The 15,754-nt window shown below is 45.1% G+C and overlaps 2 protein-coding genes across 2 annotated transcripts in view; one reads left to right on the plus strand and one right to left on the minus strand.

The window, feature by feature from the left end:
• Nucleotides 1-15,754, minus strand: part of LOC308621968 (C-X-C chemokine receptor type 2) — a 41,189-nt gene that overhangs the window by 1,046 nt on the left and 24,389 nt on the right. The window lies entirely within an intron of this gene.
• Nucleotides 11,502-12,585, plus strand: CXCR2 (C-X-C motif chemokine receptor 2; the record flags this gene model as incomplete). The annotated part of the gene is made up of 1 exon (XM_081242921.1): nucleotides 11,502-12,585. Exon 1 carries the CDS (start codon nucleotides 11,521-11,523, stop codon nucleotides 12,583-12,585), a length of 1,065 nt encoding a protein of 354 aa, XP_081099047.1. The 5' UTR covers nucleotides 11,502-11,520.

Raw genomic sequence — 15,754 nt, forward strand, 5'->3', positions numbered from 1 at the left:
AGCCTATGTTCTACGAGGTAGCAAATGCTCCTGGACAAGAACTCAGGAGGAAATCAGGGGCCAAGAATGGGGGAGCTTGACCTTCACACCCCTGTTTGGGAGGGATGGAAGGGCAATGCTGAAGACCAGCCTCTAGCTCAACACTGCCCCCCAAAGAGTCCCCACCAAGTCCAATGGAGAGCACAGAAGCTCCACAAAGATATTGGGAAGCTCATTAGACTCTGGGGACCCTCCGGCAGAAGGCTCCACAAGGGTCACCATAGACTATCCCGGAGCGTGGCACTGAAAGGGCACCAGTTCCCCAGTGGTGAGTCCAGAGCACACGTCTAGCCCAGCAGTACCAGAGGAGCACCTGGGGGACACCTCCAACAGACTCTTCCAAATTCCTGGGGAGCATTCTACAGGGGGGGTAAGCCCTGCATGAACACACAGGGTCTAAAACAGTGCAATCTGGGTTATCGCTGTTGACGTGACTTCGTTTGTGCTCACAGGCTGGGGGTGACCTGGGAAATATGGGTGACATAATTATTTCTTTAAATTAGATGTCACTCGGATGCACTAACGTACATTGGTTTCCTCACTTTGTCAGTTCATTCAGTGCTCAACAAAATGATATCAAGTACCTAGGGTTTGCCAAACACTGTGTGTGTCTGGTTTGGGGAGACGAAAATTTCATTTTATTTATATATATATATATATATATATATATATATATATATATATATATATGAATGAAATCCTTGCTTTCAAGAACCTCACATCAAGGAGGAGGAAGCAGCCAAACTGATGATTATAAATCCCCGAAATTGATGCCATTGTAGAGGTAAGCCCGAGGATGCAGATGAGCACAGAGGGGGGGCGGCAATGCATGGAGGTGACGACTGGGCTGAACTGGAAAGGAGAGAGAGCTGGCCAGCCCAAGAGGGCGGGGATGAGGAAAAGGGAAATGAGTGCCGAGGCCCAAGCGGAACCAGAACAGCTCTGAGGGGGAACTGCAGGTTGTTCCCTGTGGCCAGAGTTAAGGATTCAAGAGGGCATGGCCTGAAATAAGGCTGGAGAAGCACACAGGGTCAGAGGCAGGGGCGTCAGGTGCCATATCAGGAATTTGACTCTGCCTGAGGGCAACGGGAGTCTTTGAAGGGTTGCAAGAGGGAAAGAGGGTGATCAAATTCACATTTTTTTTTTTTTGGCCGCACCACGCGGCTTGTGGGATCTTAGTTCCCCAATCAGGGATTGAACCCAGGCCCACCGCAGTGAAAGCGCTGAGTCTTAACCGCTGGACTACCAGATAATTCCCTCAAATTCACATTTTAGGAAGGTGGTTCTGGTAGAGAGTGGAGGATGGATTGAGGGAGGAAAGACTTGACACAGAGAGCGTTTAGGAAAATAGTGGTCTGGTAATGTTGGTAGTAGAAGTAGCAGCAGCAACCAACAGTGCCAAGCACCATGCTAACTGCTTTATAAATATAGACTCATTTAATCCACATGACAATTCTATGCAGTGGGTGCTCTCATTATCCCCATTTTACAGATGATGAAACTGAGTCCAGTGAGATGAAATAACTTGCCTGAGGTCTACAACCACTGACATTGCTGGGATCCTAACACAGACAGTCTAGCTCTGAAATCACAGCCATCCCATGATGAACGCAGTAGTTTAGGCAAGAGAAAATAAAGCGGGACCTAACATCATCAGTGAAGACGGTGAGGAAGAGATAATCAAGAGAGATGTTAAGGAGATGGCCTCCGTGGAGAGGAAGAGCAAGGCAAGCGTGAGGGGCACGCCTGTTTCCAGGTTAAGGAGGAGGGGCACCTGTGTCAGGGAATTCCGTGAGACCGGTTTTCTACATGTTGAGTTTGCAGCATCTGTGGGACCTCAGGGGAGATTCATGAAGTGATTAAATGTAAGAATTTGAGCTTAAAGAGAAGCTTAGAAGAGAAGCTGGGAACTATAGGTGTAGGAGACACTGGCAGATACTGGGTGGGGGCTGAAGCCAAGGAGGCAGGTGGGCTAGTCTAGGGAGAACAGGTAGAGAAGAGGACCGAGGCAGACTCTGAAGAACATCCATATTTGAGGAATGAATTGAGAAAAAAAGCAACAAATAAGACCAAGAGAAGTTCTCTGATAAATAAGAAAACAATGGGATCAGTGGGGTTAAATGGTTCAGAGATCAAATAAGATAAGGCTTGAATGGTATCCATTTCACCATAAATACAGTTAAAAAGCATACAGCAGGCTGGGAGAAGATATTTTACCATGATTGACAAGTATGAGACAGTATGAGTAGACAGGGTAACAGGCCCTTTTATAAACTGATAACAGGAGAATACACTGCAACAGTCTTTTTGAAGCACAATGAGTAGTAGTTATCAACATATCAACATGCACAGTTATGACCCAGCAAAATTATACTTAAGCTACTGAAACACTCGTACAAGTTTCCAAAGACCAATATCCAAAAATGTTCATAGTGAGAACCTAAATATTCATCTATAAGGTAATTGTCAAATAAGTCAGGTTATGTCCTTGCCATGGGCCATTATGTCATCACTGAAAAGAGTAAGATGGATCTATATGTACTGATGTGAAATAGGTATATAATACATTGTTAAAGTGCAGAACAATATAACTAGTTAGATACTATTTTATTAAAGAAGGAAAAAACACGTTTGTATGTGCATGGGGGAAGTCTGGAAAAATATTCACAAGATACAGGTGAACAGAAGGATGGAAGAGTATCACATATTACTTTATATGCTTTTTACCACCTGTTTTCTTTACAATATGCACAGTTTATTTTTATAATATTAAAACAGCTTTATTTAAGAAAAGAGTTTACTGGATTTAGCAACCCTAGGTCACTGGGAACATTGGCAAAAGCTGTTTCCTCAGTACAGGGGGCAGGAAGCTGGTTGCAGTGGGTTGAACAGTGAACAAGAAGTTGGCAACGTGGAAAAGGCAACTGCTCACTGCTTTTTCAAGAAGCTTGCCTGTGAAGCGGAGGGCCCAGGGGGAGTGGTCGCTAAAGGAGTTCTAGAACAGAGGGAGGGAGAGAAAGACATATGCAAGTCCAGGGAAAGAGGTGGTTGAGAAGCAGAGGGTGCACGAGGCAAGATCTTCAAGGACGTGAGAGGCAGCGGGGTCCCACGGCCAGGTGCAGGACCTAAAGAGAAGGGAGAACACTTCTCACGCTGCTCTTAGAAGGAAAGAAGAAAGTGTACACGTCAGGCTTACGTGTCAGCTGGGGGCTGGGGTTGCCTGCATCTCCCTTGTAAAGAAGGAGGTGTACGTTGAAAACGAGACAGAGGTAGACTAGGTAAATCTCCACCTTCAGACTGGCAGGCTCTTGCAGAAGCCTTTAGACAAGAAGGCCTGAAAATTCCCAGCTCTCATTACACGGTTGCCAGGAGGAGGCTTGGCCTTCAGTCAGAGTCTCAGAACAGACCTCGTTGTTCCTCTGTGGGAACACCTCCTCTGGTGGGCCTCCTGGATTTCCCCCTCAGCAGCCCTGGGTCAGAACTTTCCAAGTAAAGGCTGCTTTGCTTTTTTCCTGTGCAACAACTGTGACAGCTGTCAAGCCCTGAGTCACAGAGGAGGCATCAGTGGGCACTCCAATAACACAGCAGCTGTAGCAGCAACAACAGGTAGGTGAGCAGTTCGGTCTTCGGGCTGCTGGGGACTATTTCTGATAGAAGGAATTTGGAAACTTCAGTCTCCTCCTTTGAGTCCCCTGAGAACTGAGGTGGTAAACTACAGAAACAAAATAAGTCTGCACCAAGACAGCACGGTACAAATGAAATTTCTACAGTAATGGAAATGTCCTGTATCTGCACTGTCCAATATGGTAGCCACTAGTCACATGTAGCTATTGAGCACTTGAAATGAGAAACTAAATTTTTATTTTATTTTAATCAATTTAAATTTAAGGGACTTCCGTGGTGGTGCAGTGGTTAAGAATCCACCTGCCAATGCAGGGGACACGGGTTCGAGCCCTGGTCCGGGAAGATCCCACATGCTGTGGAGCAACTAAGCCCGTGTGCCACAACTACTGAGCCTGCATGCCACAACTACTGAAGCTTGCATGCCTAGAGCCTGAGCTCTGCAACAAGAGAAGCCATCACATTGAGAAGCCTGCACACAACAACGAAGAGTAGCCCCCGCTAGCCGTAAATAGAGAAAGCCCGCGCGCAGCCGCGAAGACCCAACGCAGCCAAAAATAAATAAAAAAAATTTTAAGTGCACAGTATAATGCACTTCAAATATAAATATGAAGTGCTTTTACAAACATATTAAATTTAAGTAGCCACATGTGGCTAATCTCATTTTCCAGGGTACCACATTGAGGCACAGAGAGAAATGACCTGCCCAAGCTCACCCTGACCATTAACAGCAGAACCAGGACTGGATGCCGGTTCTGTATTCACCCCACCGTTGGTAGGCCTGCTGTGGGCTCAGTGGAAATGAAATCAATCTAATGAAAATCAAGAAGTAGGATGGTTAGGAAATGTCAAATCTGGGCTGCCCTTTGCACACCCTGTTGTCTGGGACAGAGAGGTACTTAGTGGAGCTCAGCCCCACACTGCAGTGGACACAATAGCAGATTTGAAGTCAGATTAAAAAAAAAAAGTCTCAAAAACTGCTTAAAAGTCAGTTCATCTGCGTCACTCTAGGTAAGTTGCCTAACTCCGGAGTCTTAGTTTCCTCATTCAGAAAGTGCACTCTCCATGGGGTTGTTGTGAGGATTAAATGATACAGATTCTGAAAAGCACTTTCCCTGGAAGCTAGGCCTTAGCAGGCACTCAACATTAGAGCTAATGGGACTAATGCTAAAGCAAATTAAGATGTACCTGGAAGTCAGCCCCGAAAGCAGACCCGCTGCTTTCTCTTGCTTGGGGATGTAGTGGGAGAGACCCCATGCTATTAGCTAATTAACTATTTCAGTAATAATAATCACAACGATAAATGCTAACATCATGCTTTATATGTGTCTTAAGGGCTTTACAGGTAATCCCTCATTTCATCCTCAGCACAACCCAATTAGTTAGATTCTATCATTGGCCTCATTTTACAGATGAGTAAACTGAGACTCAGAAAGGAAAAGTTGCTTGCCCAGAGTTGCTAGGCTAGCAGAGTTCTTAACTGCTGTTCTCATGGCTTCTCTCCGTGTGTCCTGGGCCTCTGCCTGGGTTTAGCTTCACCTGGCCAGGAGTCACTGTGTTCTCCAGCGTGGAAAAGAGAAAGGTGACAAAGAACGTTTGCTAAATAGCTGGACTCAAAGGTTCTTGCCTAGGGGTCGGCAGCTTAGATGAGTTTGCCATAGGCTTTGAGCACTGTGTGGGCCCTGGGATGCATGGAGCAACAGGTCAGGGTAAGGAGTAGTGGAGGGGACTGAGGCTTCAGTCACTGGGGTGGGGGCTTAGGAGGGAGCAGTGAATTAGTGTTCACTGCTCTGCCTGGATTTATCCTTTCAATTATTATCAACAGCAAATGTGACAAAATATATTCTTGGTGTCACTCAACACTGTTTTCAAAAATGTATTTGAACTTGGGTGGGATTTTAACTTTTATCAAATGGTTTTCTTTCCAAATTAGATGGTCTTGGTTCCAAAGGTAGTAGCTACTGCAGATCCAATTCCAAGTGGACAAGCTAAGAAAAAATAGCAATGCCCTAAGAGAGGCATGCTGGTCAGAGCAGATGGTTGGGGAGGGAGGTGAAAGACCAGGTGAGGTAGAACGGGGCCCCCATTTGGGGGTGGGAGTTCTCAAAGGGGTATGGCATGGAGAAGGAATCTGTGAGGCTTTAAGGATGCCCAGGGTGGATGGGATGGAGACAAGAGGCATTAAGTACAGGGAAGAAAGCCACCAGACACACCAGAAGCTAGTTCCGTTTCTGTTGCCTTAAAGAGCTGTTCCCCTTTGAGATGGAAAGATGTTTAAGAGCAGTAGCGCTGCTGGGTTGTAAGCATGAGGTGCCTGAGACTGCTGGATTGTGGGGAGAGTAAGACAGGGTGGCTGAAAGAGCCAGGGGCTGCTGAGCTCAGGGCAAAGATAAGAGAAATCCTTGCCATCCTGGGCCAACTACTTCCTTTGGGTGGGTCTCAGTTTCCTCATCTGTGAAATGGAAAGATTGGCTAGAAAAACCCCACAGGCCCCTTCCCAGTGTGAACTCTGCCAGTTAATAAAATGACTACTAGTTATCAAAGAGTTGACCTGGGAATTAATTATTCAAGCTATCAAAGGCATCCCACACCCTCAGGGACTCCACCCCAGAATTGAGCAATCTAATCCACCACTCACTTCCTCCACTGTGTTCTCACCACCGCCGCCCTTTGTATCAGGCACATCTGCCTTCCTGGAGGTGTCCCACAGGTGACAAGCCCAGAACCCTGGTAAGTCTTGGAACACCCTTCCAGAATGTCTCTGCTCTCTGTCCCCCTTGTCACCCAGCCTCCATTTATCCCCTCCATTTATCCCCACACTCCTCAGTCTCTCCATTCTTTCTCTAGGCTTCCCTATCCCCAAAGGGAGAGGTTCTGCCCCTCTTGCCTACACCTCTGTCCAACAAGCACCTAGGGCAACTGGCTGCCCACCGCCTTCTCTTGAGGACCCAGCCGGCTCTCCCTGCCTTGGCTAGGATTGGGTCTGAGGAAGAGCCAGATACTACTGAGGCCCTCTTCCCCTATATTAAATGTAAATATGTGTGGATTATATTTCTAGAGAGAAAGGATACTGGAATTGTATACAAATAACCTTGAATTTGTTGTTGTTATTATTGTGTTGCCGTTGTTAAAAAGATTGCCTTAAATGTTTGGGCTTTCGTAAATGTAGCATTTTCATGAAATAAATTAGAATCATCCTTTCCATGACTTTTTGAGCTATCATGAGTCATTAAGGGGCTGGCAGTTTCATTCACTGAGGGGATCTCCTGCTTGGTTACGGAGAACATGACTGGGTGGTCAGCAGAGGCCAGTCAGTTCAAGGGCATTTGGTTTATGATTCCTGTAAGGGCTGTTTCTCTCGTTCTGGGCCTGAGGAATAGCAAAGAAAGCAATGCACAAAACCTCAAACAATGGGAGTGAAACAGAGCCAGGTTAACTTCATGATATCTCAAGAACTTAGCTTACAGCTATATTTGATACATGAGCTGTGATTTTTATTTTTTTTTTGGAGGAAGTAGATCTGTAGACTGAAAATAGCATGTGAAGCCATTCACACCTAGTTGGAATCCGGGCTGTGGCACTAAAGAGGCTCTGTGACCACAGGCTGGTCTCTGAGCCTCGCTGTGACTGTCTATTTATAACTGCCGAACGACCCCATGTACCTGTGAGGCACAAAGCAGATCTCAGATGTGTATCTCCCTTCCCTTAGTTTCTCCCTTTAACTGTCAAAACATCCTCACCAGAGACTGGTAAATTAAAAAACAAACAAACAACAACAAAACATTCCCCTCCCTCACCTTCCAGTGGCTGGAGGTCATTGCCCTGGCCTGGTTTCCATTCCTGAGTTCTCTACCTTCTGTCCTAACTTGCATGGTCTCCCTCTGGACCCTGAAGCTGAGCCTTCACGTCTGGGGGCGGGAGTTCGCCCATACACCTCCAGCCCAGCTCCAGCACAGCCGAGCACTGGATTATCCAGAATGAGGACTTGTCTGTGAAACATGCTTGGCTGTTGCTGCTTCTTCTGAGAGGCAGTTTCTGCGGCTGCCCCAGCTCTGCCTTCTCACAGCCAATGCTTGTAAATGTGGGGTTCTCCTCTCTAAGGGCACAAGCTCTCTGGACCCATCATGCTCTGCAACCACTCTCAAAGGTGGCCTTCTCTTAGGTCATGGTTCCCCTTAAGAACATCTCTGATCATCTGCTCCCAGAAGTGACCCACCTTGTGACTTCATTAGACATTACCCTGGGCTTCTGAGCAAACTTGCCCTTGACCTTGGGGCTGCAGAGTCAGTGATTTCACGCAGGTTTCGTCAGCAACACTGGCTGAGCCAGCTGTACTATCCACCTCTCTCACTACCGTCCCTGCCTCCTGGCCAGACTGGGCCCCATACTTATCATCACGTCTTTTAGGTTCACAGACTGATCTAATCTGCTCTATCTGTGGTATCCGTGTGCTGAGAAGGCAATTTATCTGGCTCCCATCACTTAGGGGAGAAATACCTTCTCAGGAAGGTGAAGGCTAAGAATTCTATCACTCTGGGGAAAAGGGGCATTGTTTCTCCAGTTTCCTTAACCTCATTTTAGCTTTTTTTTTGTTATGTATGATTGACAGTAACAGTTTCTTCTGCTAAAGAGAAAAGCTTCCTAGGACCTTTGTTGTTGTTGATGATGATGATGATATTGTTGTTTTAATATTTGTGTTTCCTTTGCAATCCTATTTACCTTCGATTAATCTTTTTTAATTGAGATATAATTCACATACTATAAAAGTCATCTTATGTGCATACACACACACACACACACAATGGAATACTACTCAGCCATAAAAAAGAATGAAAAAATGTCATTTGCTATAACATGGATGGACCTAGAAATTATTGTACTGAGTGAAGTAAGTCAGACAGAGAAAGACAAATATCACATGATATCACTTATATGTAGAATCTAAAAAAATGATACAGATGAGCTTATTTAAAAAACAGAAAGAGACTCAGACATTGAAAACAAAATTTATGGTTATGAAAGGGGAAATGGAAGGGAAAGGGATGGATTAGGAGTTTGGGATTAACGGATGCACACTACTGTGTGTAGAATGGATAAACAACAGGGACCTATTGCATAGCACGGGGAACTATATTCAGTGTCTTGTGATAACCTATAATGGAAAAGAATCTGAAGGAGAATGTAATGCGTATGTGTAACTGAGTCACTTTGCTGTGCACCTGAAACTAACACAACACTGCAAATCAACTATACTTCAATAAAAAATTTTTTAGAAAAAAAAAGTCACCAATTTACAGTATACAGTTCAGTGGGGTTTTGTATACAGATGGTCCCCAATTTACAATGGTTCAACTTAAAAATTTTCAACTTTATGATGGTGCAGAAGTGATTTTGCTGTATTTTGAATTTTGAATTTTGATCTTTTCCCAGGCTAGCAATGTATAATAGGATACTCTCTCATGATGCTGGGTAGCGGCCATGCAATCATGAGGATAAACAACCGATACACTTACAGCCATTCTTTACCCATACAAGCAACCATTCTATTTTTCACTTTCAGTATAGAATTCAATAAATTACTTGAGGTATTCCACACTTTATTATAAAATAGATTTTGTGTTAGATGATTTTGCACAACTGTAGGCTAATGTAAGTGTTCTGAGCACATACAAGGTAGGCTAGGCTACTCTATGCTGTTCAGTAGGTTAGGTGTATTAAATGCATTTTCGACTTAGGATATTTTCAACTTATGATAGGTTTACTGGGACGTCACCCCACCGTAAGTTGAGGAAGATCTCTATTCACAAAATTACATAATCATTGCCACTGTCTAATTCCAGAGCACTTTCATCACCCCAAAAAGAAACCCTATACTCAGTAACACTCCCCCACCCCCAGCCCCTGGCAGCCACTAATCTACTTTTTGTCTCTACCAATTTGCCTGTTCTGGACATTTCACATACATGGAATCACACAGTATGAAGCCTTTTGTGTCTGGCTTTTTTCACTTAGAATAATGTTTTCAAGGTTCATCCATGTTGTAGCCTGTATCAGTACTTCATTAATTTTTATGATTGAATAATGTTCCCTTGTATGTGTATACTACAATTTGCTTATCTGTTTATCAGTTGATGGACATTTGGATTACTTCCACTTTTTCGCTGCATGCTGCTAAGAATATTCACATACAAGTTTTTGTGCAGACATATGTTTTCTATTCTCTTGGGTATACTAGGAGTGGAATCACTGGGTCATATGGTAACTCTATATTTAGCTTTTTTAACAACTGCCAAACTGTTTTCCAAAGCAACTGCACCATTTTACATTCCCACCAGCAATGTATGAGGGGTTCAACTTCTCCACATCCTCATCACCATCGTTATAGTCCTTCTTTTTAAATTATGATCATGCAAGTGAGTGTGAGGTAGTTCCTGAGCCTTTTTACTTTATGTTCTTCACTTTAACACTGGGTTCCATGTTGAGGTGGGCTACAGACTGGCATAGGGTAACAGGATGGCCATATCTTGTTATAAAGAAATGGCATGATGCTGATATATTTTGTGGTTCAAAAGGAAGTTAATTCAGTAGCTGGTCACTTTCTTCCTCTCTGCAAACTGGGATAATATTTCAGGGTGGCTGCAGCTTCCCCCAAAAGAAGGCTCTCCGCTACCCCCATAACAAGGGCAGAGCCCACAGAGGTTAGCCAGGCATGCTGGAGAGTCAGGTTTGGAAGAAGGCACTACTAGCAGGGCAGGAAGGGTCCCCAGCAGGACTGGAAAGCCACCAAAACAAGGATCGTGTGTCTCCACCTGCCTTCTCTGCTTCCTGATGCCCCTCCTCCTTGGGCTGGGAACATACTGCCTTTCTCTGCTCACCCCTACATGGCAGAATCTGCCTGTTCAGAGCTCCCAAGATAATGTTACATTTCCACCCATGTGGAGAATCAGTCAGCCACCTGCTTATGATTTTTAATATATTTTTTTCAAACTGCACAAGTATGCCCAGAGCAGGCCCCACGCATCTCAGAAGAAAACTTCTGGGCTCTACTAGTGGAGTCAACTTCCTCTTAGCTCGAGCATCCTGAAACTCCATGCTGCTATCACTCAGACTGTTTTTCCAGAACACTTCTTTTTTTTTGCAGTACACGGGCCTCTCACTGCTGTGGCCTCTCCCGTTGCGGAGCACAGGCTCCGGACACGCAGGCTCAGCGGCCATGGCTCACGGGCCCAGCCGCTCCGCGGCATGTGGGATCCTCCGGGACCGGGGCACGAACCCGCGTCCCCTGCATCGGCAGGCGGACTCTCAACCACTGCGCCACCAGGGAAGCCCCAGAACACTTCTTTTAAAATAACTTTCAGAAAGTTGGACAAAGGGACTCATCTCTTAGGTTTATAGTCAAGCCTTGATCTTTTCCTAGGGATCTAACACAATTGGATTGCCTGCTTAGTCCCCCAGATTGAGAACTGAATGGTACCTCATGTTTCTGACATTAAAATCAGCCTCAATAGTAAGAGATGCCCACCACCGAGGATCCAAGACATGTTCTGTAGGGATTATCCAAGGGGACGTTTCAACAATGGTTTGGGTGACAGCAATGTTATGGAAAGTGATAAGAACCTCTCTCTGATGTTGAAGGGAACTAGACACTTGTTGTGAAATGCATCACGTTTTACTAAATATGTCTCCAAAACCGTAGTGCTGTGGCCATCCCTTGAAGTGAAAGTTACTTCCATGCAATATACAAGCTAACACAAAGAATCCTATCTAAATGTTGTGAGCAGACAGACTAGAATCTGGGGAGATTTATTGTGCAGTAACCCTCGTCTCTCTTCTCTAGGCCGGAAATTGTTTACTTCAAATATGGAAGGATTTAACTGGGAAAACTACAGCGATGGAGATTTTGATAATTACAGTTACAACACTGATCTGCCCTCTATTCTACCGGACTCTGCCCCATGCCAGCCGGAATCTCTGGATATCAACAAGTATGCCGTGGTCGTCATCTATGCCCTGGTCTTCCTGCTGAGCCTCCTGGGAAACTCCCTGGTGATGCTGGTCATCTTATACAGCCGGGTGGGCCGCTCTGTCACCGATGTCTACCTGCTGAACCTGGCCATGGCTGACCTGCTCTTCGCCCTGACCTTGCCTATCTGGGCCACCTCCAAGGCAAAGGGCTGGATCTTTGGCACAGCCCTGTGCAAGGTGGTCTCACTCCTGAAGGAAGTCAACTTCTACAGTGGTATTCTACTGCTGGCCTGCATCAGCATAGACCGCTACCTGGCCATTGTCCATGCCACACGCACACTGACCCAGAAGCGGCACTGGGTCAAGTTCATATGTTTAGGCATCTGGGTCCTGTCCTTGATCCTGGCCCTGCCCATCTTCGTCTTCCGAAGGGCCATCCACCCGCCCTATTCCAGCCCAGTCTGCTACGAGGACATGGGTGCCAATACAACGAAATGGCGGATGGTGATGCGGGTCCTGCCCCAGACCTTTGGCTTCCTCCTGCCCCTGCTGGTCATGCTGATCTGCTACGGACTCACCCTGCGCACGCTCTTTGCGGCCCACATGGGGCAGAAGCACCGGGCCATGCGGGTCATCTTTGCTGTCGTGCTCGTCTTCCTGCTCTGCTGGCTGCCCTACAACCTGGTCCTGGTTGCAGACACCCTCATGAGGGTCCGGGTGATCGCGGAGACCTGTGAGCGCCGCAATGACATTGGCCGGGCCCTGGATGCCACCGAGATCCTGGGCTTCCTCCACAGCTGCCTCAATCCTCTCATCTACGTCTTCATTGGCCAGAAGTTTCGCCACGGACTCCTCAGGATCATGGCCACCCATGGCCTGATCAGCAAGGAGTTCTTGGTCAAGGACGGCAGGCCTTCCTTTGTTGGCTCTTCTTCAGGGAACACCTCTACTACCCTCTGAGACCGCACGCGGCACTCCTCCCTTCCCTTCAGTATCCGCCCCAAGCCGCATGTCCTCTGGCTGCTCACAGCCCTGTGTCAAGGCAGGCAGCCCCCCATTGTGGTTACAGAAAGTTGCTGGGGCCACATCCTTACTAGGCCCCCAGCTATGGATTCGAAAGCCCTGGCCCCCACCTCTTACCGTAATTACCATGTCAACTGCTAGAGCTCAGTCCATCCTACCACTGAGACCACAGCACTCTGTCTTCTGGCAGACAGTCTTTGAAGATATTCTTTGAAGTGATTACAAAAATTTCCCACCATTGGGAGGCATTAGTGTCAAACACCATTGGTTGCTTCCCCAGCTCTCCCTTTCCTTGCCTGCTAACAAAGTCCACCTCCCTTGAGAGAGGCTGAAAATGACAGATACTCACTTTTTCAGACTTCCTTAAGCCAGCAGTGGCCATATCATCTGGTTCTGATAAATAAGAATTAAAGGCAAATTGTGTGCTGGTAAATCACTTTCCTGGGGGAAAAAGTCTTGGTTTGTAGCATTTACCACCTTCTGCGGTGTAAATAAATGCTCCCACCATGACCAATTTCAAGGTGGCAGTGTTTAGCAATGAGATCACAAGATCTAGAAAATGTAATAATCTGCTTTCACAAGCACATACAAACTGGCTTCAGTGCATCATTGCTTAAGAAGTCTACTGAGGCCAGGAAACCCCTGGGAAGTATTCCTGATGTGAGAGAGAGAGAGAGAGAGAGAGAGAAAGGGAAACATATCTTTGGTTCTTGCTTTTTAATATGGTTATAGGATATGCTATGTGGTGCCAAGGCAGCCACTTTGTGAAAATGAGATGAAAAGTATGCCCAACACACTCGAGTTGCTGGAGCCAAAGGATATAAAGAACCTGAGAGGACTTCCCTGGTGGTGCAGTGGTTAAGAATCCGCCTGCCAATGCAGGGGACACAGGTTCAAACCCTGGTCCGGGAAGATCCCACATGCCGCAGAGCAAATAAGCCCATATGCCACAACTACTGAGCCTGCGCTCTAGAGCCAGCAAGCCACAACTACTGAAACCCATGCGTCTAAAGCCAGTTTTCCACAACAAGAGAAGCCACTGCAATGAGAAGCCCATGCACTGCAATGAAGAGTAGTCCCCGCTTGCTGCAACTAGAGAAAGCCCGCAAGCAGCAGCGAAGACCCAATGCACCAAAAATTAATTAATTAATTAATTAATTAATTTTTTAATAAAAAGAACCTGAGAATAAAGAGCCCAGAGTAAACCTAAGCATAAACAGTCAAACGATTTTCAACAAGAGTGCCAAGGCTATTCAACGGGGAAATGATTGTCTTTCACCAAATTGTGCTGGGAAAATTAGATATCCACATGCACAGAATGAAAGTGGACCCTCACCTTACACCATACACAAAAATTAACTCAAAACAGATCAAAGACCTAAAATTAGGGCTAAAACTATAAAACTCTTAGAAGAAAACACAGAGGGAAATCTTCAGGTCATTGGATTTGGCAATGATTTCTTGGGTATGACACCAAAAACACAGGTAACAAAAGAAAAAGTAGTTTAATTGGACTGCATCAAAGTTTAAAACTTCTGTGCAGCAAAGATCACTATCAACAGAGTGAAAAGGCAAATCACAGAATGGGAGAAAATATTTGACATCGTATTTCCTATAAGGGGTTAATATCCTTATAAAAAATTCCTACAACTCAGCAAAACACAAACAAACAAGCAAACAACCTAATTCAAAAATAGGCAAAACACAGAGCGGCTGGGCCCGTGAGCCATAGCCGCTGAGCCTGCGCGTCCGGGGCCTGTGCTCCGCAACGGGAGAGGCCACAGCAGTGAGAGGCCCGCGTACCGCAAAAAAAAAAAAAAAAAAAAAAAAGGCAAAAGATTAAAGAATAAACATTTCTCCAAAGAACATAAACAAAGATCCTATCACTAATAATTAGGAAAATGTAAATCAAAACCACAGTGAGGTACCACTTCACACATATTAGGATGACAATTGTAAAAAAAAAAAAGAATGAAAGAAAGAAGAAAATAACAAGCACTGGCAAAGATACAGAGAAACTACAACCTTTGTGCACTGTTGGTGGGTATGTAAGATGGTGTAGCCACTGTGGAAAACAGTGTGACAGTTCATCAAAAAATTAAACATAGAATTACCATATGATCCAGCAATTCTACTTCTGGGTGTATACCCAAAAGAAATGAAAGCAGAGACTCAAACAAATATTTGTACACTAATGTTCATAGCAGCACTCTTCACAATAGCCAACAGGTGAAAACAACCCAAATATCCATCAGCAGATGAATGGATAAACAAACTGTGGTATACCCCTACAATGGAATATCATTCAGTCTTAAAAAGGAATAAAATTCTGTGATATGCAACAGCATGGATGAACCTTGAAAACATTATGCTAAGTGAAATAAGCCAGACACAAATGTTATATGATTCCACTTATATGAAGTACCTAGAATAGTGACATTCATAGAGACAGAAAGTAAAATAGTGTTTACCAGGGGCTGGGGGGAAAGGGGAAAATGGGGAGTTATTGTTTAATGGGTACATAATTCAGTTTGGGATGATGAAAAAGTTCTGGAGATGGACAATGGTGACAACTGTACAACAATGTGAATGTACTTAATGCCACTAAACCATACACTTTAAAATGGGTAAAATGGTAAATTTTACGTTATGTATATTTTACCACAATTAAAAACAAAAAACCTTGTACCAAAAAGGCAAACTTGAACCACTGGAACCACCGACCTGTAACTTCTGAAGTGAGATAATTAAATGTCTTTCTTTGTATAAACTACTTTTAGTTGGGTATTTCAGTACTTGCAACAAAAAACATCCAAAGTGCTACAGAGAGGTCGGGCAAGAGTGAGCAGAGGTCCTGAATGAGGGTCTTTACAATAAATAAATCCCTTCGTTGTTTATCGGGTACATAGAGAGAAGGTCTAAAATCGAGATGGAGGCTGGTATTTCTTCCTTCTTCCCCAGCCCAAGCCTCCTGCTGCTCAACATGTATTATGGAAGGAAACATGTCCTGGCATCATCTTGTGCTTCTCGTATCCTTGGGTGAGACAGGAGTCAAGAGTGTCAAGGGTGGGACTTAGAACGGCCAAGAAAGTCTACCAAATCAGCT

This window comes from Mesoplodon bidens, assembly GCF_964165515.1.
Source record: "Mesoplodon bidens genome assembly, chromosome: 8".
NCBI classification, from domain to species: domain Eukaryota; kingdom Metazoa; phylum Chordata; class Mammalia; order Artiodactyla; family Ziphiidae; genus Mesoplodon; species Mesoplodon bidens.